Here is a 25,513-nt window from a genome sequence, read left to right on the forward strand (position 1 = left end):
TTCAGATCTGCTTTTGTTTTCCCTTTTTCAGAGGAATGTATTACATTCACCATGACTGCTTTTCTCCGAAACTAACTTCTTAAGATACTCTTAGAGTGCTCTGAATAAGTCACTGCTGCAGAAGGAGAAGAAGGGAGCCGAATCAGAGGATTCTCTCAGTGAAAAGCCCAGCTGGACACAGGAGACATCCCCTTTCCAGGGAGAAATAACATTTGGAATCTGAGAAAAAGGAAAAGAGACCACAGCAGCTGCCAAATTATATTTATACTATGTAATGTGACGTTCAGACAAGCATCTAATTCATACTCTGTTAGGCACCTCTTAGGCTGCTCCTTGGCTACAGCCACAGCTCCCTGCAGCACGCAGAGGCAGACATACTGCTTTGGAAACACTGAGTTCAAATTCCAGACAGCACCACCGCATTCAAACATTAACTTTGGCATTTCGTAACAATGTATTTAAAGTAAGTGACATGAGTGTTTTACTTAGGTTATTCCTGAAGTGTGGAAATCAGCTGACTATCAATGATTTCTCACACAGGCAGTCTTAAAACGCGGTGGCTTCTAGGGTGTTTCCCACCAGTTATCACAGAATGCTTCAAACACGTTGAAGGGAATACAGGACTCAAGATAACTTTTTATTTGAGATTTTATGCTGATTTTCTCTCTCCATCCAAGAAAACCTAACACACAGACTGTGTGCACTGAATTTTGTCCTCCAAGAAAGTGGGCAGAGAAAACAGATGGGCACCCCAGAGCTTCATCACTCTCCAGGACTCCAGCTGAGCTGCCTTTCAATTAACAGCCAACTGAGCAAGCAAAGTCAGTGACCTCAGTTACCTGGCCCATCATCTGGGACACCTCCATCAGAGATGATGAGCCCGGGACTCTTCAGGCGTCCGGAGAGCAGCCAGGCCAGCCAGGAAAACTTCAGCCACGGAACCAAGTCCGTAGCGAACCCCGATGCATGCTTCACCTCTTAGTGAAGCTTAACTGCCCTAACACGCTCATTGTGTTGCAATCTGGTAGAGTCAAAGCCAATTTATACTGGATTAAGTCCAGTTTATGGTGCTTACAGTAAGGATTTCCATGTTAATTTACAGTTGTCGATGCTTTGTTTCAGTCCTAGTGAAACTTCTCCAAGCGACAGTTTGAGAAATGCAGGGAACTATCAACAGGCACCAAAAAATGAGGCAACATTCTCCCCGGCCATCCTGACACCAAAGTCAGGCCACAATGGTAGAGCAAGAGGAGAGAATCCCAAGAGGGCATTTAAATGCTTCTTTCAAATACACGTCAAGTTTTCTGGGCTGGCTGAGAGCCGCTTTGAGGACAGACTGCTGGCCACAGAAACCCCCTCAGCAACCACAAAGCTGTTAGTAGCACAGGTACATGCACTACATGGTTTAAATGTTGCTGGCTACACACCTGGGAACAGTCTCAATGCATGCTCTGTAAGAAGTTAGTAGATGCCACCAAGGTGGTTAAGATCAAAAGCTACTTTCCTCTAGGTATGCACTATTTAAGAACGTTTTTATCTGCTATGGAGGTGATCCAAGCCTCAGCCAAGGTATGAGCACTTATTATTTGTAAGATTTCTTGTTCCATTCGCTAAAACACAACTTGGGAACAGTGATGTTGTTTTTCCCAAGCTCGACAAGCAGATCGATATTTCGGCAGCGATGTTTTCATCCCAAAAGGCAAACGTCTCGCTGCGCCGTTCCCCAGCGCTTGTGCAACCCAACAGCGAGACACTGCTGCGCAAGCTACAGCACAGCTGCCTTTGGAAGCTATCTGTGGTGCTGCAGGGCTTGTCCAACCCAGGAAAAGCCCAATGACTCAGTGCTTCCCAGCACTGACTCAGCGTGTTCCCCACTGCAGCACCTGCTCCTTCATTTGGACACATCGTGTTCCCACAGCAAGCAAGATGGCATTACCAGCTGTTTCTCACAAGGATTCCTCGGTAAGTTTTCTTGATAAACACGGTAGTAAGCAACTAGGTGTCTCCTTAAAGCATTTTTGTCAAAGAGGTTCTTTCAAATACTCATTTTAGCTTCAAACTGCCCCTTTCCCCTCCGAGGAAGATATGCAGAAGAAGATCAAAAGATAAAACGGACTGTTTGGTACATGAAGAAGTTGCAGCTAATCACTGTTACCGAACCTAGTAAGCTAATCTTAAGAAAATACAACTCAGTGGATATTAGTTAGTTTCCAGAGCATTCCTTAAATACATCACTAATTCAGTTACACACCACAGTAAGAGCCAGACCTCCCACCTCCCCACCCACCCCCTTGAAAATGTGACTTTTTTGGAAACATCTCTCTGGTCCCAATCCCTTGCAGTGTAATGTTTCCTCCCAGAACCTGCCCAGTGTCCAATTCAGGCATCACCAGGGATCAGAGCGCTTCCACGTCTCCCCATGCTGCCCCATGCTCTGTGGGACCGACGTGCAGGATTTCATGGCTACTACAGCGGGAAAGAGACAAGGGCGCTAGAGCCACCTCGTGCAACAGAACACTTTACAAATATTGTTGTAATTCCCCTCCCATCCCACAGTCCAAGGTCCGGGGGACCCTCTCCACTTACTGGGTTTAATATTTGGAGAGTGAACAGATGAAGGCAAAGAGCTCAGAGCTGAAAGAACTGTGCTGATGATCCCTCCTGTCACAAAGACCCACTCTGTTCTGCTTCTGTTTCCTTAAGTTTGCTTTGCTTTTTTTCCTCCTCTTACAAGCGGCTCTGAGCACACTTACCGTCTGGGACTTCGTCTGGCCGCTTCCTTTTCTCATAAATAACTATGATGAAAACGAGGATAAAAATTTCTGCCAAGATCCCCAGAAAGGGCCAAAGAGGAGCCAAGTGGCTGCGGACGCGCAGGATAGTTGTGACGGACACGGAGCCGATCTGGTTGGTTGCGTTGCACTGGTACTCGCCGGGATCCTCGTTGATCTGTAGGTTCGTGATGCTGAGCTCAGTGTAGTTGTCTTTATTTGAAATAAAGAATCTGCCAGAAGAGTTGTTGATGTCCTGATAAAAAGAGAAAGGTGGAAGAGGAGAGAGAGAGCTTTACTGAGTTCTGGCACCAAGGCTTTTCATTTCTGTGTCACGGGAGCGACAAGAAATGGGATAGATTCTGGCAAAGAAGTTGGTACTTCAGCACCATGGAAGAGCCTGCTACCAGCATCCATTCTCTCTCTCTGCCCAAAATCAATTTTGCTTCAAATGCACACACACAAAACCACATCAGCCTGACTGACACACTGTATTTCACCCTGCTTTAACAACAGCAACCAGGAAATGCCAGTGGTTGTGATCACATGCGCAGCACAGGTTAAGATTATTCCACATTACATTTGATTTTTCTAGTTATTTAAGGTATGGTGAACTTACTAAAACTTCGCATTTGTGTTTTTTTTGTTGTTTTTTTTTTCCCTCCACATACAACTCACAGGTTTGGGGCCAGGGCAGTTTAAAATACCAAACTTTAGGAACATTTAGAGAAAAAGAAATTCGAGGCCCCATGTTGTTTCTACATTTGAACACAAGGCTTCCGGACTTGATACGTTTAAAGACAAAGTACAAAAGTTTGACCTTAAAATTAACCGTGGATGAATTTATCAGATCACTTCACCAGAAAGAAAGCACGCAAGGAAGCCTGCACAGCACTCAGGTCTCTGGTGACTCACAGCGCTGGGTAGGTCACCCATACAGGATTGCCCCACGAAAAATTAAGCCCACACTTAACAGTGAACAATCAACTCATGTTACTACTTGCTTAATATTTTTTTCAATCTATTAATCAAATGACTGGCTCTCCAGCAGGTTGTATGCTAACAAAAACAGGCAGGCTGAAGGACTCAAGCTTCTCTTCTGTTATTCCAATGGAGGTTCACAATTTCAGCTCACCATTCTGCTTGCCGCATTGGAAAGGTACGACCACCTGAACAGGGATAGCTGCCAAACCCTTGCATTAAGTCTCGCTAGCCCAACAGGAAGACTGAAAAATAACATGGCAAATGCAAAGTGGTTGCTTCAATCCTGATGAGGGGTCCTGGCAGGACGGAACGTGCCGCCTAGGATGCCAACACCCCCCGTCTCTTACCTCAAACACTCCGTTGACCTTCTTGCGCCACACCCACTCGGGATGTGGGAAGCCCACGGACTTGCAGTACATCAGTGCCTCCTGCCCCTCGTTTTTATTCTCGCTTCGCTTGTGGCCAGTGATGTCAGGGATAGCTACAGAAGAAAACAAAACCTCTGCGTTCAAAGGGTGTTTACTGAGAAGGTAATTATTTTAAGCTGCTCCGAACAGAGAACAAGACACAAGCTGCCTGGGAGCTGCTGCCTTTCCCACACCAAGCCCACCTTAAAGAAGGAAAGCTGATCCCCACATCTATCCAGCCAGCACCTCAAGTGAACATCTGCAGGAGCATCCTTCAGAGAGAAGTCTCAACACCAAAACTCAGTGATGTACCAAAAAGCCCCAGAACTGAGATGGCTCCACCACTCCCCAGTGCAGGAACAGGAGGAACACCCTCATCTCCCTATAGTTCTATGGGGATCTTCAGCCTTGAAACAGAGCTGCAGGGAATTCTGGTTACAACCTGCCTGTTGTGTCAGAGCTCTGCACCGATTCTGTCTTAATGCAAAGTTCTGAGAGCTGAATCAGGCCACTATTCCTCACAGCACAGTTGGAGATCTGGGCCACAAACACGCCGTGACGTGGAACGCTCGTTACGCCTTGCAGCGATGCTGCAGCAGGGCATCTGTCACAGAGCAAAAGTCAAGATCTCCCCAAGAGAAGTTTGATCCAGCAGACATGCACATATCTATTGTATATATGCTACGTATGTACACGTAGGGGCTGCAAGGTTATAACCAGCAAAACACAGCCCTACCCATCAGCTGAGGGTACTCCGAATCAACTGGTCTATCAATAATGTCCCTCCTGTTCCCTGCAGCAGGTCCCATGCAGCAGCTCGCTGCAGCCTAATGCCTCACGAGGGATTACGCCGGATCAATGGAGGGCCCAACCTGAACCTTCGCTTAAGCAGATGGCTTTGGTGCCGCTGTGACCACCTTTAAAGCCCATTCGCTTTCTAGCTTGCTAATTATGCCACACGTGGCCTGCTGTGTGATCACGGCACACTGATCTGTTAATCTAGTCAAAGTCCAAGCTCAAAGCCCCAGGAAAAGACCCCGGGCACCGGAGTTTATCCCAAGGGGCTACTCAAGCAAAGTTGCCTTTACGGATGGCAAACCCTACGGACAGGGCTAGGGAGGGATCACGGCATCCTGACAGCTCATCTGCAACCGTGAGTCAGAAGAATTAAACAACATTTCAGCTCTGATCCGTCGCAAAGCGGAAACAAGCAACATCTCTTGTGCAGCTGGGGAGCATCAGCTGGACATGCCCTTCCCCAAAAATTACACCCCAGCTCTTGGCAAAAACATTTGATAAGTTACACGCTCAGAGAAATATTACCATCTCCTTGCAGGATGACAGAACAGCAAAGGAAGTGCATCATTAAGGTCTGTGAGGATCCACACAGGCACATCTTTGCTAACAATCTCTAATTTATGCGACCAAAGCTGCAAGGAGGGTGGACAAAGCCAGACAAACGCTGTCTGGTTACAAGGGGATGCTAATCAGTTTTCATGTCAAAGGTCTCAAAGCAGAAAATCAATCAGCTTTAGGGTTAAGTGTGCTGCATTACATCTTCAGCATACCTCGCATCAGTAAGCAGCTGCGCTGCCCTTCCAACACACTGCTTAGGTAAGCTCAGTGGCTTCCCTATAGCTTTGGCTTGGCTGAGGGTGATAGAGAAAATGGAAGGCTGGCAGAAGCGGAGAGTAAGAGACAAAGCAACAGCCTCAAATTTAGCACTCAAGGGTCATCGAATTCCTAGCATTAAGGAAGAAGAAAGAGGGTTCACCAGCTTAACCCAAAGCCCCACGCAGCCTCCACCTGACAGCACTCTGAGTTTTTGTTGCCGTCTCCCAGCAGAAGAGGCCGGAAGCAGAACCTTGTAGGGGACAAGATGCAGCCAGCCCACTTTTTCTATGAGGAAAAAAAGAAACCTTTCTAGGACAGGGTAACTTTTACTGCAGGGTGACCCAGCATTCTCCTGCAGCAGAAGAGAATTCTATTTAAGAGGAGGACACCTTTGCCAGGTTATCCCAATGACAGCGAAAGTGACAAGAGCACATTCTGCCTTTTCCTTGCTGGGCACAGTTATGCAGCAGCCATTTCCAGCTCTGCTAGGGCAGGGACTATTTTTGTACACTCTGAAGGGAGCATTACATGGAATATTAATATTTCAGGGCATCTGATGCTAGTCAGTTTCGAGCTATGGCTGAGACATTTCCAGTACTTATTCTATCAAAATGTTTGGCTAATTGCCTTCTGCTGTAGAAACTACATTTAAAATATCACTGCAGCTGACCTCAATCACAGATTTAGCAGCAGAGCAACCTTTTCCTATGAATCTTTTCTAGCCAAGGTTTCCGCCATCCTGCTCCAGTGCCAGTAACATATAAAGCGCAGAACGAAGCGGATTTTGTTCGTAAAAGATTTAGATGTCACTTTAGCTTTTATGCAACAGCATTCAGCAAAATGCACATGTGGGCACAGAGTGCTGTGTCAGGTCCCACATCACTGCAACCAAGCTAATGTCCCTAAGAAAGGAAAACGAGGATTTGAATTTTTGCATTGTGAAACTGAGAAAAGACAATGCTGGAAATCTAAAGACCTGTTTGAAACAGCACAGGAGAGCACGAGAACAGGGAGGGCTAGTTTAAACTAACTGAAGCTCGAAATATGTAACGCAATAAACACAGGTTTACTCATTTTTAACACAAGTAATCTCTTTATAAGCATCATCCTCTTGACAGTTTTAGTATCAACAGAAAGTTCTGTGCCGCATCATGCCTTCACACTTCAGGTACACAGCAGGCACCAAACGCATGCACCAGCCACGTTCAGAAGGGTGTACTTTAATACAGCCCGGAAAGAGTTGCTTGGGTCTTTGTGGTTTGGGGTTTTTTTTTGTGCTACAGGGCAAATGCAATGCAAACCTCTTCATGTACATGAGGATTTCAGTCCTTGATTTCCAAGTATTTTCAAGATATTTGGCTAGCATTACTAAAACAGAGGGGAGGACTAACATGCCTAACAGCTGCAAAACTATGTCCCAGATAACAGAACCCTTTCAAGTTTTTTCCATTAAAAGACAAAACCAAAGCAAGGACAAAAGCACCTAAAAATATTTTTGCATGTAAAAACTATTACGCCTTATGGGTGACCTAGTAAAAAGTCTCTGGAAGTTTTCTCGCTCTGCATTACAATTCAAACCCACATCTACCTCTATAATCCGAGTGGAAAGCAAGGACACCAAAAGCACTATAGCACGGGAGAACATCACTTGCATTTTCCTTTTCCTGTTTAGGACTGCTTTAAGATGCAGTTGTGGTGAAAGAACACCTGATTTCTTCATTCCCTTCTGGTACAGCATTGTGAAACTGCAGCAGAGATTTCTTCGGACAGACAGGAGTCAAGAAAGCAAGAGCTTCCAAGGCTGCAGAAACAACCAGTGGTTTTCCAACGCATGACTTGGGCTGGAGCCAGAGCACAAGCAGACAGCTCACATTCTGGATGTGGGTACTGGTGTGAAGCCAGAGCCTCTGGCTTAGCTGCGGTTAGGGGTACAAAAAGCATTTTAGCCAGAGTGGTAGATTTTATGTTCTGACACTGGTCTGAGCACTCGCTGGTGAGAAACAGCAACTAAATGGGGACAACGGAAGATGAGGGTGCAGAAAGGGATACAGGAAGGAGGCCAGAAGAACAACATCATGATGGTAGAAAGGCCTACAGGAAAAAAAAGCAACAGACAGCTCTCTCTCTCTAGGTGCACAAGAAGAAAGGACGGGAAGGCAGATGCCATCCATCAGTCACACTACATCAATATCTCTCCTGGTGCTCGCACAGCTTCTGGGCAGCCAGAGGGGACTGGAAGCATGCTCTTCACCATCTGGTTCTCACTGCTGCTTTTCTGTACAGGACAAGGCGGTTTGCAGAGCATCAGAAGACAAGAAAAACTTGTTTCCACCTCCTCCTCCACGGTTCTTGATAACAGCAGAAAGATCGCAGAGAATTCATTTAAGAGTTGCATTGCGTGCTTTTAATCTTCCAGCGTGCAGCACTACAGAAGCACTGCAGGTACCTGGGCTGCGCAGAAACGGAGCAGTTCAGAAGCCTACGTCCAGACAGCAGCGCTCATGTTTCTGCGCTCTTGTCTTCCTACACAGCACTTGGAGAGATTGAGGAAGAAAACAGGCAACATTACATAAAAGGCAAATGGCACTGGTGTACCCTGGGCTACATCTGCTGCGAGGCATTTGCTAGAGTTGTTCTCAAGTTGTCAAAAAGTCACTATTTTGGTCCACAGGCACTCTTGTATTCAGGGCCAGCTTTTCTATGTGCAGAACCGCAATACAATTACAAGCAGCAATTAAATGAACAAATTTGTCTATAACTGCTCATCCACAAATGCTTGTAAGGGCCACACATGCAGATAAACATTAAGTTACAGCATCTGCACAGCCAAACAAGATTTGTACATCACTGACACATTACATGTGCCTCAATGAGCAACTAGTTAGCATCTCCATGCATCAAGTAGCATCAACGTCAGTTTGATTTGATAACTAGAACTGCTTCAGCAGGACATGTAGAATATTTATACCCACCTGCAAGAATCACAAAGAAAGCCCTCCTTTCTAGAACAGGAGAAAAGGCTGCATATTCCTTGCAAGTGGGATGGATATATTCAGACTTTTATATCCAGGAAAATATATGTGATGCCATATAAGTTTAGCTGTATGGCTCTTCCAGGAGCAGTAACTTAAAAGAATACTCTCTAAGCAGAATAAATTTACCTGCAGTGCTAGGACTGCAGGGAGACAACAAAGTTCACTTTCACTTGTGCTTTAAGAGCAATCTCACTGTATCCCTACACCAAGTTTCCACGTAACACAAGTTAGACAACAAAGATACTTTCAGTTTACCAGCATACACATGTTCCAGTTTCCCATTTGCTCTGCAGAAGCCTTGGGAAGGCACTGCCCACTTCAGACAACCTCCACACTTCAGCCAAGGAGGAATGCTGGGGACTCTGCAAGGAGGAGCTGGAGAACAGGGTTACCAAGTCCCTCAGTTTCAGCTGCTCAACAAGCTGCAGGCGTGATGCCTCCAGAGTGGTGCTCGTTAACTTTTAACTGATGATTACTCATTTGTATTTAAACATAAATTACCTGTGAAAAGTGGTTAGGAGGATTAATTGTCATTCTCCTCCTGCCCTTAATGCCAGTAGTTCAATCAGATATATTGGCTTTTCTTTCTAGAATCTTCAATCCTCTGTCGCTGTGTAAACCTCTCTGCCACTGGACAGCAGAGAAGCCTTAAGCCAAAGGTTTCCAAAAGGTCTTTTGACAGATTATACAAAGCTGGAGCAGGTCTTCTTCAATCCATTATCAAAGCTGTGCTTCCTGACTCTGGAAGCAGTTTGTCACTCTTGAAAGCAGCCAAGAGAAGGCAGAAAGAATTAAGATCTTAATTAAGATACTGGAAGATTCAGCAACTATGGTGCAAGAGAAGAATGCAAAAAAATTTCACATGCCCAACACTTCGGCCAACAGAAACTTGGGGCACTTTCACAAGAACATGTATTCTAGATTTTCTTCCTCTTGGCAGAGGTATTGCATCACGCTGGGTGTATCTTGAAAGATTATTATATGCAAGATCATTTAAAAACATTTTACAATCAAGACAGGAAGTCAGCAAGCTTTTCTTGGTGCAACATCAATGAGATTGCTTATTTATCTGGCAATATTTACCTTCCCGAGGAAATTGTTTGTATAGTTCAAGAGACTTCATTTCTCAAGAGAGAGATTCATCATAATACTACCGTGCACTGTGGCTTTGCACAGACTGCTGAAACAGTCCCACTTCCTTACTTAGCACTGAGGAACCTGCCCATGCAGTATTCAGAGAGGCACCAGAAACTCCCAGGAAAACGTTTCAGCTTTTGCTACCGATCTGCAGTGCCCAATTTAAACAGGCAATGAACACAGCAGGATGCGCTGCACTGCCTGTCCAGGGATGCTAAGGAAGAGCAAGGCACTCTCCTTCCCACCACAGTTGTTCCAGCAGCACAGAGGAAGCTCTCTGTCTGAGCTGGGGATGTAATGAAGACGATAAGTAATGCTCATTTAAATTCCAAACAAATTTACCGTCTGCCATAAAACAAGCATTAGCCTAACCCCAGACACATAGGCTGGTTGCAACTACTTTTAATCAAGTTTTTGATTGATCCCATCTGTCTCTGGCTAACAAAGCTGCCATAACACATCGATTCCATCTTACCAGAGGACATGAGAACACAACCGCTGCACTGCAGTGACCACAGCCACATGTCGTCCAGCAATTCCCACATGGACAAAGTGAACAGCAATTTAACACTGTACAGAACACTACTATTCCCATGCTACCCCTCTTTTTCACATCTTAGACATTGTTCATTTGTTCCAAAATTACAGCAAGGCCCGGTGCAAAGAGCACATCTGCTGCACCTGAAGATTCCTTCACTCTAGTGATTTCTAGCCGCAGTTTTAGGGTCCTGAAGATTTCAGAAGAGTACCAGCATACTGAAGACAGAAAAAGAAGGAAAAAAAGCATGCACGAAAGCAGAAAACCCCAATCTGGTATAGGGCATCTGTCCAAACTGGCACCCAGGCTTCCCCAGCAGTTGGAATAGTCTCTCCAGACAAAAACCTACAATACACCAGATCCAAGCTGCCACGTGGGAGATGCTTGTTCTTACTTTTTCCCCGTTCAGGAACAGACAAATTCAAAGTACACTGAATTCACTCAGGAGGCCTCATTCACCATTAGAAACAGGAAGGAAGTCACAGCTGTCTTTCCACGAGCACAGACAGCAATCTCCTTATCCTGCTGGGCAGGCACGCCCTTTCATGACAGTCAGATTTGCCAAAGGAGCACAGAAGCATACACTGGAAGATATCTCAGTGCCCTCCATGAGAGCAATGTTCATATTCCTGTACTGGTGAGATCTTACCTCTGGGATTTTCTCTAAGACTTCCTCTGAAATTATAACCATAGATTGGATACAGGCTTGTGTTCACAAGGAAAGACAAAGTAAGCTCTCTTGTACAGACACCGAGTGCCAGAGGCAGTGAAAGCACTTCTCTTTTAGGGAGAGGAAACAGAAGAAAACAACAACAACAAAAGAAGTACCTCTCACTTCTATAGTGGCGTTGGCTACAGGAGAGTTTGAAAACACAAACACGCACAAGTATTCCCCTGACTCTTCTGCTCTGGGCTTCAAAATCCTGCAGACAGGGAGAGAACACACGAACTGTGTTAGGTACAGTGTCAGCAACCACAACAGGCTAGGAATGCTCCCCTCCCCCCCCACACACACACACTTTAATCTTTTAACAAATTATAGCTGTTCAATTCATTTTATGCGTTGTGGAAAGGTGTCTGTTCAAAATAAATGACGTCTTTTGCCCGGAAAGAAGGTGAGCTCTAGCTTGGAAAGCCAGTACCAACTGAGCTGGAGAAGCTGCATTTAGTTTAAAAGTAAAGGAGGACTCTGTTCCTTACTCACTACAGCTTACATGGAAAATAAGCAGATAAGTCACATTTCTCTACCTACACTGAAAAGAATTGTTGCATGCCCAACTGTTTTCTAGTTTATCACTTTCCAATCAAGCCTTGTGCTGTCATCTCATGTCACTCTTTTTTCTAGCCACGTCATTCTTTAATAGCAGATACTGGACTGCTCCATTAATGGTTTTCTCTGAGCCAAAGCAGGTCTGGAAAATCTGCAAAAGCTGCTCAGCTCATGGAGCAAGGTGCTAGAGAGCAATCTGCTGTCATTTCGGGAATTAGGAAAGGTCTATGCAGTTACAGCAAGCAGAGGTAAATACAGATGCAAGTCAACCAGAAGAAAACCGCAGCTGCAACAAATGAGAAAGTAAAATTTACTTCTGAAATGGTGCTAACTTCCAGCTCACCAGCTTTTGCTGGCCTTTGGAAAGCTTTTGGAAATGAATTACTTAAAAGCTCTATATGTTTGTTCAAGTATTTAACCACAAAAGACATCCTGGAGTTGAAAAACATACTGCGAAGCGACACAGAGCCTACATCTCCACAATGAATAAATAAAATATTGTCGGGAGCTCTCCACAATGCTCCAAAAGGCTTTAAAAAAACCATTAAGTGAATAGGACACAGCTGAACAGAAATCCTGGAGAAGAGCACTGTAACAAAAGAATTTAATTACACATGGAAACTGCTTAGTCACATGGAAAAAGCCGCCCAGCCTGACACGATGCTTTCACTCAAGTCTCCACTGGTCTTACAGCACTCACTTTCCAGAGCTGTCGGTGGAAATTTGAAGTTAGTCATAAACTTTACATCTTTTAGATAAAAGCGATACTCACTTTCTAGAGTTAAAAAAGATTATCTTGATGATAAAGCATGATCATCAAACATCAAAGCCATCATTGATGTTTAAACAGCAGCTGGGCAAATGGAAGAGCACTGGCTCTGAACATGCTGACACTGCTGGCAAAGGGTGGCAAAGTCCTGGCCCAGCTACAATGGGACAAACCCTGCCTGTGGATTTCCAGCACAAAGCTGTCATCAAACTCAAGGCAGAATGCAGAGAACGCCTCTGTTTCTGTCACTGTCAAAGGCCCTAGTATTTAAGCAAGCATACTCTGGTCACCATTTTTTAATCAATCTTTAAGAGGTGAAGAAAAACATTTTTTTTTCTTGTCGTTGTATATAGACTCCATTATAAAGCATGAAGCTATGGCGGCCTCCAGGAGAGCTTTATTGATTTATGGCATCGCTACAAGCGTAAACTGATACAGCTGCAAAGTCTTAAAGGCAGACAAGAGCCTGAAACAAGCATGTTTGGCCAACAACTTCCCTCTGCCCTGCGGCTTCAGGAGGAGCCCAGCTTTCCAGCACCGAGGACTTTTCAGCAGATGGCAAATGCACATTGTGTTCAGTTTAACTCCATAATCTGTCACCCAGCCCTGAATTCACTGATGAAGGACGTGGAGCTCCTGGAACGAGTGCAGAGGAGGGCGACCAAGATGATCTCCTATGAGGAAAGGTTGAGGGAACTGGGCTTGTTTAGCTTGGAGAAGAGAAGACTCCGGGGAGACCTCATTGTGGCCTTCCAGTACTTGAAGGGCGCGTATAAACAGGAGGGGGATTGACTGTTTGTGAGGGTGGATAGCGATAGGACAAGGGGGAATGGTTTTAAACAGAGACAGGGGAGATTTAGGTTAGATATTAGGAGGAAGTTTTTCACACAGAGGGTGGTGACGCACTGGAACAGGTTGCCCAGGAAGGTCGTGGATGCCCCATCCCTGGAGGCATTCAAGGCCAGGCTGGATGTGGCTCTGGGCAGCCTGGTCTAGTGGTTGGTGACCCTGCCCACAGCTGGGGGGTTGAGACTTGATGATCTTTGAGGTCCCTTTCAACCCAGGCCATTCTATGATTCTATGATGATGACTCTATGAAGAAAGAAGTCACCACTTTACTCCTCCAAGCTACCAACACAGATGAAGAGCGTTTTCTAGAATTAAAGCACAGGATGACCAGAACCACTTCCAGATGCTTCCTCCTGTTTAAAAGAACACACTACAGTTGATTCTTACTCATTTTCCATGAAAATTGTTAATTAAAAAGTTAGACTTAAATCTGGGCTTTCCTATTATAGCTGCCTTCCAACAAGAGCAGCTATAACATTTTTGAATGAAGGATCAGGAAAAACGTGTTTCCTCCTGTTCTGTGCAGCAGGATTTTTAAGGAGGGCAGTTTAACCTACAGATTCTGAGGCTTTCTGCTTCATTAACAGCACTGAACTCCAAGTACTAGCTACACTTTATAGCAAACAGACGCATATTAGTGACTGAAACACTAAGAACCAAAACCTTTTTCTAAAAGGAAATGAATACAAGGCGAGCATTTAATTATGAAGCAAATGCTCAAGTTAAATAACTTCTCAACTATTACTATTTTGACATTGCTTCCATTCATCGTCGCTTATATAATTTAGTATTTCTGGGTCTGAAAGCAAACTAGAAGTTAACGAACACATCAAATGCAATTCAGAAAAGCTACAGAAAGCCTCAAAACACAGCATGCAGTAGAGCAATCTGTAAAGGAGCAGGCATTTAAGATTGTATTTCAGATGTTAATTTACCAAATTCTCAAGCTGCCCCTGTGATTGCTCCACCACACTCCTCACTCACTGAGAACAGGGAAGCTTTCTCAAGTCTGCTCACCTTACTCCTTCAGGAAGTGAAAACTCCAAGTAATTTTCCTTTACACAGAAATTCAGACAGAAAGAAAATTTACCCCCAGCTTGGAACAGATTTTTGAGAAGCTAACCTTGATAGGTAGTTTCTAGTAGCCTGTGAGTGTCCACAATCCTGATGCAGTGTGCCTTTCACATCACTCCAGCTGGTGCTTCTGTACAAGGCTGCTCTTCAAGTTAAACTCCAGAAAAAGCAAAGCCTTTAAATCTCAGACACAGCACTAAATGTTATACTGAGTGTGTGGTTATGTATCTAACGGCATGTATTTACAGAACTAGAGTTTTTAACTGCAAAAACTGAACAAATAGTGCAAGGTGGTTTGTAGTGGAAAGCAGAAAGGAACAGCGTGAACACAGCTTTGTCAGAATTAAGTACAACTTCCATAACTTTGGGGGTGAATTTTCACCTTGCTAAGGCAGTGAAAACCTTTGGTATTTCTTAATTATGTGCCATTTGTGCAGTGAAGAACCCACAGAACTGTGGCAAAAGACAGAGTAGCCAGGGAGTGCACAGGCAGACAAGGCCCAGTGCACCAGACGTGCTGTACCTCATCAGGCCTTACCCAGACGTAAGCTCCTCTTGCTGGTGCTTACAACAGCTAAAGAGGAGGCTCAAAACCAGTCGTGTTTCTCCAAAGAGATACCACAGGTGGTTAAGATGTTCCCTAAGTGGTTCCCAATTTAGCTTAGCACTGAACAGAAGGTTGTGCTTGAGATCCATTCTAGCTCCAAGAGAAGGAAATGAAAGCTGGGAGGGAAAAAAGCAAGGAAACCACATGCACAGAACAGATCTCCGATGGCATCACTGAACATGTTCTGTATGCTCTCGTCAACTCCACGGCTAGAAAGTCCCACTGCAGGAATGCCGAAACCCTGGAAGGATTTCTGCTCGATGCAAGCTAAGAGAAATGGAAGAGCTGGCCATATACACTCTGTTCACCTCCACACCCTCAGATGGGAAGGAGAGACAGATCTGGAGCATACACACGTGGAACACATTAATGCTGAAAACACGGACATACAGACAAGAAGCATGTGATAGAGCTCTGCTGCTTTAGCCAAGATTTGGTATTATTTCCAGGCGCTGCTCTGACAACACTCAGGGAACAGTCCTTCACATTCCAAGGTCAGAAAATGACTAAACCAGCCGACTGCTGCAGTGATTTACCCCTGTACAACAGAAGTGCACAGCTGAAAATTCATCTTCATGTAAATGTAAGCAGGACAGAGATGAGAGCACAATAGACTGGGAGTGACGGAAAGCTAGACTTGGCGTCTGCACCTATGTCCATGTGTTACGGATACTCCAGAAAAGAGTTAAAGGAATTCAGAGTGAAATGACAGCCTAGAATAATGAAGCCTGCTGCGTGTTTTCTTGATGTTGCATTTATGCGACCCAGACAGCATGGCTGTGTTATTCCAGCACTACTCACAAGCATACTTTTTGTCAAGCCCCTAATGCAGATCTGTATCAGGACACTGAGCCAGGCTCCCAGGAGTCCCAGAATCTCAACAGCTATTCCAAAGCTGCAATTCTATCAATTTTGGTATTCTCCAGCATAACACTAGATTTTTCCCCAAAGAGACTTACTTGTATTCTGTAGTGTTTGAGGTTTTTCTAGTGCCAGGGATCTCTTCTCCATTCTTTACCCAGTAGCTGGCAGAGAGGGGGCTGGGACTGGTGGTGAGGTTACACTGCAACGTGATGGCGGCCTGACCATAAGCTGGGATGGTTATGTCCTCGCTGGCATTGATCCTTGGCTCTGAAAAAAAGGACGCATTAAGTAGCAAGAAATCTTCACTGGCAGATGTGCCACGCTAGTCTAAAATTCAAAGAGGGAAAGGGAAAGGAAAAGAGACTACACAAGGAACGTCACTGCACTAAGTTGGGAGACATCAAGAAAGTCACAATAACACAGCTGCCCACTAGAGCAAAGGCAACACCTTACGGATCAGCTGCCCTATATGAGAAAAGAAAAAAAAATATTCATTTTAGTTGGTAATATTGCTACAGGTTTCAATGCAACTCTATCATTTTTACACACTGCTGAACGTAAAATGGGTAAATATGTGTCCCAAGAGCATACACAGAAGAAATCGACTGTTCCTCTGGAAGCATCCTCAATCTGGCTATTACTTGGTGCCCCTGCTTGCGATGAGATTTAAAACAAGACCATTTTCTACACAGAACAGCCCTCAAAGGCATGTCCTCTGAGTAGCATTGCACTAACAAAAAACACTAAGGGCTACCTAAGAAAGCTATCCTGCCTGCAGCTGCCCATCCCCATCCTTCCACACCAGGCATGAGCATCGCTCTGCTATGAGAAAACCATACAGAGCAAGCAAGCAAAGTTACATCTGATTAAGCTTAAGAAAGATGCAGAGCAACTTCTCCTGTATGTGGAATGAGATCAAACACCCACTGAATAAGACACGAGTCAGAAGAAGAAAGGCTGAAAGCAGGCCTTAATGCTTAAGAATAAAATACAGGAATACACGCTATGTTAAAACTGGAGTCAGGTTTCTAAAGCAACCTGAACCATAAGCATTTATGATGGAAAAAAGTGAGTCTCATTCCATAAAGAGACCACACAAGTGGCATTCCCTGCTGGCTGCAGTGGGTCGCAGGGCTCACAGCTGGTTTCCAGCATTCACTTAAAAAAACAGAACGCAGGATGACAGGGCTTAAAGGGAATTCAGGAATTCTATGAGACTTCTGGAAACACCTTAATGTGTTAATGAGGCACAAGCCTCCTCCTCTGCAGGTGGGTGAGTAGCAAAGTGCAGGAAGGTGAAGAAGTTGGTCAGTAACAAACATCTCAGTGATTTCTGCACATCAAAGGATTTTTAATCCTGCTTTTTTTTTTCCCCTCTTTGCCTTGCCCTAGGATACTTGGAATACAAATGCAGTCGTACCCATGCAGCCTTCTGGATACTCATCTGCCAAGTACTTGGAAAGCAAGTTATTAAATGGAATGAAAAGTGGAAAATAACAGTCCTGTCAAAAAACATTGTACTTTTCATTGCATAAAGCATTCATTTATCCAACACGGTGCTTTGATTATTGCCCAGAGAGGCAGGCATGAAAAAATATCTACCTTCTGCAAACCTGACAGAGCCGTGTGGAAGCCCCATATATCCCTTCCTCCTTGTTTCAGTGGGCAGGCCACACATCTACTTTTCACAGCTATTTAAATTACAGCTCTCATCTAACTGTGGAAGAACTGCAGGTACTGTACTTGTGGTTTTTTTTCCCCTTCTCATAGATAACTCGCTATTAGCAAATGTTTCCCACTGAATTCCTGCCTCACTATACCCATGCTGAAAATTTTATCAGTGCACAGGTCACTTTGGGTCTTACAGGGACCAAGATAGGTATATATATTTTTTCCCCATCCCCAACAAAAAGCTTGTGTTCCTTCTTAGAAAACCATCAACAGAGCTTCGGAGTCACTTCTGGGAACGTGTTTGAAAAAGTAATTCCGTATTACAACATTTATAAATAGATTAAACTTATGCTACAATTCAGTGCTCATGCTGGCTTTTGTTTTAAATGCTGTCTTTTTTTTCCCTACAGAAATCAGGAAATTAAAGATTGAATAGAAGGGTTTTGGCAGTGGTAATCTTCTGCCTTTTGTATTGCGTTGATAATGGACCACATTAGGCCAGCTCTTATGATTCTACACTGACGAGACAAATCATACAGCTACATCTGCTAACTCACACCTATTCTCGCCTATCTCAGCTAACCTGCAGTGTCCAAGAACACCCACAGTTGTCTCAAGTTCGCTTTCCTGGGGCCTTCCATGTCCAGCTTGCAACTTTTTGAAGTGCAAAAGACGACTGGAGTCAAATGCAGTCTCACCTATGTCTTCTACTGCACCTATACTATTTTAGTTTGTAATAAATGAAAGCACTCAGGCAATCCTAACTTCATTTAGCTCTGTAAGGCAAACTGCACATGGAGTATCACTGGGACAGCAACAAGCAAAGATGTCCAACTGAACAAGATGCAAGAGTTATTTTCACACATCTATCACCTGCACTGTCCCTTTTATGTAAGGTCTGGCTGTAAAATAAAGACAACCAGAAGTGAAATTCATTATCCAAATTAGTAGTGAAATTGAAGCCAGATCTAGCTCTTGGGTGCTAACTCTCAAATCTAAGTTGCACTTGACTTCTCAGTGAGAAGAGGTTGTGCTCTATTGATCCAGTTGACGTTCTCTTTCCGTGGTGCTGATGTCAAATAAGGCCAACAGCAAACTGGGCACCATCAGCTGGAAATGCCAGCACTGTTTAGCCAAAATTCCTGTTTCAGAGGCAAGCTGTGCTCACACACAGAGTACAGCTGCTGAGACATCTTGGGCAATGTCAGATACGATGATCCCCATCTGCTTGGAAGTCAGCTTCTCCCCTTATCTGTTTCCAGCAGGGACACGCAGGAGTTTGATGTCAAGGTGCTCTGTCTCCCAAATAACAGTAGGTCACATCTCTTAACATAAAACGTCACAGAGCAAAAGCATTAAAATATTCAGTTCAATACTTTTTCCCCCACACGTAAGCGTGAATAAAACACAGAACTGGAATAATTATCCCAGTCACAAGGCACTTAGCAACGAAGTCACGATACACACTCCAGAATTAGTAGCACCAGATGCAAGGAGACGACATGAACTGGGGAGGAAGATGAGAGGTTAGCCTTCAGTCCCCAGACTAGGTTAGTTTCAATGGCCTGAGAGAGGAAAAACCCACTTTCCATATGGAGACATCTTCACAGCAATTCACTCCCAAGTGACGTGGCCACCATCACCGACGTGTCATATGAAAAGGATTTTCTCCCTCTGTAAGTTACTACAGCTGACTGGACTACACCGAGAGGAACACAGACAGCAGGGACTTGCCATGTGCAAGGGGAACTAAGGGTTTTAGTGAAGGGGGCATTCCAGGAGACGTTATTTCCTGCAAGACAATTTTTTTTTTTTGAGTTTTGTCTTAAGGCAGTATAATTTCCAAAAATTACTCAGCTCTTGCTACTGGAGGCAATGCAAGCAATCTTACAGCTGAGTCATTCAGGACCTGGACCTCAAAGGACGAAAGGAGCAAGCACTAGGACTGAAAGCCAAGCAGGTTTCAGCTCTACAACCCAATGCCATTTCCATTTTTCAAGTACACCCATTGGGTTCACTGTCCATTTTTCCATGTGCATTGATGTTGTTTCCATTTCCCAGGGGGTGTCTCTGATCCAGGCCCACGTTGCAGATTTAAGTTGCTCTGCCTTTAAGTCATTATGTATTTGCCTTATTTTGTTAGCAAACAAGGATTATCATCTATCACCCTATACAAAATGAAAGAGGGTTCTTCTATACCAGTTCTGATGATATAAATTTCCAAACTCATTCAAAACTGGCTTTAAAAGCCAGCTGCAGGCTGAAAGGACTTGGAACTATAGGTCCCAAAAAGCAATTCTGCGTCAACTACATTCTCTGCTTTTGCAAGCTTTCCCCTGCTAAAAGTCACATTCTCAGACAAAAGTTGTTTAGCAAAGGTTATTACTTCAACTTTGGAGGAGGGTTTTTCTCCCCTTTCATAGGCTGGATTACGAATAGCTGCATAAGTTCAGCGCTGCTGCATCAGAGAACTCATCAGGAAACATGCTGCTGTTCAGAAAGGAAAAGAAACACTTCATGGAAAAATCTAAACATTAAAAGTCACACACAACGAAAAGGGAAGGATCTCTACAGAAGCATATATGCAACCAAACTCATGTGAGGAAGGCATTCAGAGGAAATTCCAAGAGAACTGAAGAAATTAAAAAAAAAAAAAGCAAAAGTTAGACCTGGGAAGAACACAGAAATCAAATATAAAGGCACTCACAGAGAAGCTAGCATCAGGGTGGCTAGAAACCTACTACAGAACTAATGGGAGCACGGAAGGAGCACAAACTCAGCATCAGGCTTGCTTTCACACATAAGGTATGAGAAACACCCCCAGATTGTCCCAAGTCCTCTGATCCTAAGCAGAAGACAGACAGGTGGCAGCACTACAGGCAGAGGAACAGTCTTGGGTTCGAGACACCAGGACAAGGCAGCAGGGGATCAGTCAGGGTCATCGGGAAGGTAAGGACACTAGACTGCCTCTAGATACTACAGTACCACTACTGTAGGGTGCCGGACTCACTCTGAAGGACGCTTATAGTAGCCTGGGCTCGAATCCACGTTATGGAGGGATTTTGCCTCAAGTCATTCCTCCTGGGATCGTTGCTGGCCCTGCACTCGTAAGTCCCAGAGTCTTCCAGGGTAAGGCGGGTTATTCTCAGCACACTCACCCCATTCGCCCCGTAGGCGGTGTTAATGGTGACACGGCGCTTCCGAGCGCCATCCCACAGCTGTTTGAAAGACTCAGCCCGGTTGACTTCAGCATACCACCACTGGATCTCTGGAGTGGGATTCCCAACCACATCACAGTACAGTTCAAAGGCGTCCCCCGTGAGCTTAGTTTCTGACATGGGCGACTTGACAAACCCAGCTAGAGGGAGGGGCAGCAGAAACGCAGTGACAGAGCAGCAGAAAACAAAAGATCTTATAAAGAACAAAGCAATGAGGTACAGAAAACAGTTTGATCACACATTAGCAATCTACAGTAACAGCTGTTAACATGACTTTTAGAGAGAAAGCACAACACCGAACACTCGCAGCTGGAGGTTGAGACTTGGAGACCACAGCATTCATAGAGGTGAATGGGATTTCAGTGTACGCACACAGGCAGAAAGATCACCCCATTAGTCAGGGAGCACCTTTGGTGCTGTTCATTTCAAGTGACCATACAACGTTTGCCTTTTGCAACAGGATGCTGTGCTGACGTTCACGATCAGGCCAAAATACCCTTACTGTGGTGTGAAATCCTTCAATACTTACCAGCTTCCAAGCAATGGTAGGAGCACAGACACACCAAACTGTCCTTCAATCCTGTTTTCAAAGGTATCTATTGAAAACTGCGCAGCCTTAAAGCTGGTCTCTTCCCCCACGCGCCTGCCTCCCCCTAAAACTAAAAGATTAGGATGCAGCTGGCCAGACAGATTATGCAGCACAACCCGTCAGATGGCTGCGTTCCCTGGGCAGCAGGGCTCCGAGCTGCAGGCACAGTGCCACACAAACTAGGGACTGATTCACCCCTCCCCTAAAGACCATGGTTTATTTTCAGGAAGAGGACTGGAAGACAATTCAACAGTTAACATTTCTGAAGCACACGCGTTAGGAAGCATTTCACCCAGCTACAGGAACAAATGCTCCAAAAGAGTCAATTAGTAGCACAATTACATTCCAATTACAAACCCATTTGATGAGGATTTTCTTAGCCTGGCACTCCAGCACTAAAGACAGGTGAGCTCTGCGCTCACAGAAATACCACAGCAAATAAACCATTGCTGGAGGGAGAGGAAAAGGTGTTGCAACACAGGTGCTGTAATTACCAGCAGTTATAAATGATGCTAAGAGCACTGCGTCATTCCTCGGGGCTAACAAGGATCACACTGCTCTCACATCACCGCTTCAGCTAACAAAGCAGAGCAGGTTATGATCCTGCTCTGCTGGACTGCCCCATTACAAGGAACCCGGAGTGAGGAAACCTGGAATTTCCAAAGAGGCAGAAATCGAGCAGTGAGAGCTGTCTGAGCATGCTTCGCTGGACGCAAAGGGTGAAAGCAACAACACAGCACAGCCTGCCTTCTCTCCACAGCTTAGTGTTCCCACAGTAATGCGGACAGAACAAGCTGCTGAAAGCTTTCCCTTCTGAGTTTGATTCTGTATTAACCACACGGTTAAAATATTGTAACTTGTGCACCAAGCCTAAAAAGAAAAAAGATTAAACAGGATGACTGCATCCAAAGGGCTCTTCAGCAAATATTCTCTGGGTTTTAAGTTCTAAACCCTGGGTTTCCATCAGTTCCAAATCCTCTTGAAAAACCAGTGTCTGAGATTATGATAAACTTCAGCGCAACGCTATCCGGACCTCAGAAACGATGCCATCAGCACAGACATCTCCGTAAATTCCCCCGTCCCATCACAAGAGAAAAGTGCTCTCCCAAAAGATATTCCAGGTTAGACTCAAAATTCCGGGTGGAAGAAACGGGAATGAAGGCGGCAGAAAAGCCTTCATGTGCAGATTAAGAAGAACTGAGCATTATGAAGCACTGTCAGTGCCATGAAAAACTCTACGTAAGAATCCAGGATTAACACTCGCACGCTCGGTAGTTGAGAAGCAGCAAAGGCAACGCATCAAACAGCATCAGTAAGTGATGGCAAGGCAGTGCTTCCAGCTGCTGTACACCTGCCAGAGGGCCATTTCTGATTAAAACACCCAGCCAGAAGCTACACAAAGTGCTGAGACCTGCCAGTACCCAGCAGACACGTTAAGAGAAGGGCTGAAAAGAGACTGAACGTTACCCTGAATGTTTGCTGCAACGCAACAGGAGCCTGCAAACTGAAGTGCTCCTGCTTTTTGGCAATTGTCAGTGATTTCCGTAATTGTTCAAAACCAAACAGAAAATGACACTGTACAGATTTCATTGCTTACATAAGAGGCTCTCGGAGCCCAACAGTTTCCTTACTTGGTCTTCTGCACCGCACAGCACTCACTGCTTTGTAATTGTCATGCTTTGCACAGCTCTAGAAATAGGAGCCTCAGAAGAAAAACTGCACGGCAAAATACAAGCAGGTCAAGATTACGCTAGAACCAACTGACAACTGAGAAACTGCCCATGTTTGTATGCATTAAAAACTGTATACTGTAGGGAAGCACCCACGGCAAGACAAATCTCTGCCTTCAGCACGCAAACATCAGCCCAGACAGAAGAACAGGGCAGAAGGGAGGTTAACAGCCAGCTGCTCGCAAAGGTCAGGGCTTCAGGGAAGAAGGCCACAAGTCTATCACACCTTACCATCCTAAAGAAGGAGCAGAACAGCCCAATTCTTACATGGATCCTTACTGGCCACTACAGCAGGTGTAAGCGCCTCCAAATGCCTCTAAGAAAATATTCTCATGAAGTTTCAGTAGTATCAATGACAGCTGTATTTATTCTTCTAGTTGTCAGTAAGTTACCCTGTTATACCGTGAGTTTTCCTCATTAAAAAGGTGTTTTGTGGTTATTTCTAAAGGCTAATTGCTCTTCTGCATACAAGAACAAGGAATAATCCCCTGTTAAGTATTCCTCACCAGGTTTTTACCAGATATTCCAAAGTGCAAGTAAAATAACATATGACAGTCCAGAAGATGGAGCAAACAAAGTACGCTATTGTATTTCCTACCAAAAACTTTTGTTAATAATTTATGGTTATCTGCCTAACAGAACGAACAAAGGGCAGGCAGAAGTTTCCACGTGCAGCAAGAGAAACACAAAGCAGACTCCCAGAGCCAGAAGGATGGAAGAAAAGTTCCACACTGCTTGGAGATGGAGGAGGGGAGAGCGGATGAGAAGGCTGAAGATTTAAGCGTAGAAGCACAGCTTTACCACTCCTGTTTCCACTGATGAGGCTCTACCAACGAAAGAAAGCCTCCAGATTAATTCTTCGCTGGCCAATATTCGAGCGACCTGTTGGACAGAAGTGAGCGAGGCCAAGCCAAGCCACATTCCAGCTTTGGAACATGAATGATTTGCAGCTCCGCATACCAGCAATACCCCTTCCAACTTCAAATGGCAGCAGCCCTGAACATACTGCCCTTAGCGACAGAACCCAGACAAAAGCCAGCAGCATCCATCTAAGACTACGTGTGGCAGACGCAATAAGGCTCAACTGCCTGCTGATGTTGGTGTGTAACCACAGCATGAATTCTGCACACAGCCACCACGTGAGCACTTTAGAGGCACGAAGAAATACTCAACTGCCATTCTGAGCAGCTTCTGCAGCCTGTTGGAGCAGCTTGTACCCGACCTCGGCAGGAGACCAATGCAAAACCACGCAGAAGACCACTCCTGAATAGCTCTAAACCAGCATCACAGTGACCAGAGAGCTGCTTAATTCCCTCACCTGCTTGAATGTGCATATTAAAAAAAAAAGAGGATCTTTGACAGATTGATAATTAGCACAATATACACCCACAGACACAAAACAGCGTGCAGGTGGTACCTGACAGTCATCCTTAGCTGCAAAAGGGCTGCGCTAACGATGCAAATACTCCTTCATTACTGAAACTTCACACAAGATGCACTAAGTTGCTAAAGAATCAATGCCAATGGCACCGGAGAAACAGGGGGAGAATATTAACGCAAATTAACATCTGCTCCTAAAAAAAGATGCTAAAATTAGGTTTTGTCTTAAAGAAAATGCAGATGAATGTCAGCAAAGGGAACGTTAGGCCTGTCCCAGCACAATGACAGAAGCAGCCAGGACTACGTGACAAGCAGGTATTCTTGTGCTGAATTCCCGTTACCTGAAAAACAAAAACGGTTCAAATCCAGCTCTAAAAGGAGAAAAGCATTTGGAAGGCAAGCACAAAAAGCACACCTGATTCCAGCATGAACCCACAGCACAGCTTTGGGACGGAATGCTTTACAGATGGTCAGTATGCACAACCACAGCCATCCTGTAAACAGGCTGATGCTTCACAGTTGTCCTAGCAGGCTGCCATATGCCAGTATTCCACCACTTCCACAGCTCTGGAGATTTTGTTTCTGCGTACTAGTTGAGAACGTGGCCTGCAATTCCATACGTATACAACGAGAAGAGCTGGCACGGCCATTTATTCTGTTCTCTCTGGTCTCTGAACACCCATAAAAAGCTCCTTATTAACGTACTGCAATTCATTTTGCAAATAGATGATTTTGGGAATGTCTTTCCTAAATGGGACAACAAAAGGCCAAATATCTTTGCTAAAGAGCTTCATTGCTGTCATTCTTTTTTTAAATCATATTCAGTGCTACCCAAAGTACTGCAGATGAGATACAGATGCCAACAGCAAACACAAACACCGCCATCTCCTTTATATTGAGGTTTTACCACCAAAAGTAGGCGTTAGGGTCAAAGTTTTCAATATGGTCTCTTTTTTTTTTTTTTTTTAAACTCTTCTGATGCCCTTTTCCTAACTGCTATTAGGAA

The 25,513-nt window shown here is 44.7% G+C and overlaps 1 protein-coding gene and 1 long non-coding RNA gene across 8 annotated transcripts in view; both read right to left on the minus strand.

Annotated features, from left to right (window-relative positions):
* The window catches only part of NPTN (neuroplastin), a 57,585-nt gene that overhangs the window by 18,315 nt on the left and 13,757 nt on the right, over window positions 1-25,513 (minus strand). For 3 of the 7 annotated variants that reach the window (XM_021407860.1, XM_021407861.1, XM_021407863.1), the window contains exons 2-5: window positions 16,015-16,186; window positions 11,315-11,409; window positions 4,103-4,236; window positions 2,754-3,027 (exon numbers count right to left, since the gene is read on the minus strand). In XM_021407860.1, the coding sequence (XP_021263535.1) occupies window positions 2,754-3,027; window positions 4,103-4,236; window positions 11,315-11,409; window positions 16,015-16,186 (675 nt within the window). Of the gene's footprint in view, window positions 1-2,753; window positions 3,028-4,102; window positions 4,237-11,314; window positions 11,410-16,014; window positions 16,187-20,600; window positions 21,188-21,754; window positions 21,774-25,513 lie in introns of those variants that run through there. The other 4 variants (XR_002442006.1, XR_002442005.1, XM_021407864.1 and 1 more) reach the window with 3 other exon arrangements.
* LOC110404011 lies at window positions 6,842-11,308 on the minus strand. The gene is made up of 2 exons (XR_002442011.1): window positions 9,313-11,308; window positions 6,842-9,186 (listed from the first exon to the last, which is right to left on the minus strand). It is a non-coding gene; the product is annotated as an uncharacterized LOC110404011 (long non-coding RNA).

This window comes from Numida meleagris, chromosome 9 (genome assembly GCF_002078875.1).
Source record: "Numida meleagris isolate 19003 breed g44 Domestic line chromosome 9, NumMel1.0, whole genome shotgun sequence".
Lineage (NCBI taxonomy): Eukaryota > Metazoa > Chordata > Aves > Galliformes > Numididae > Numida > Numida meleagris.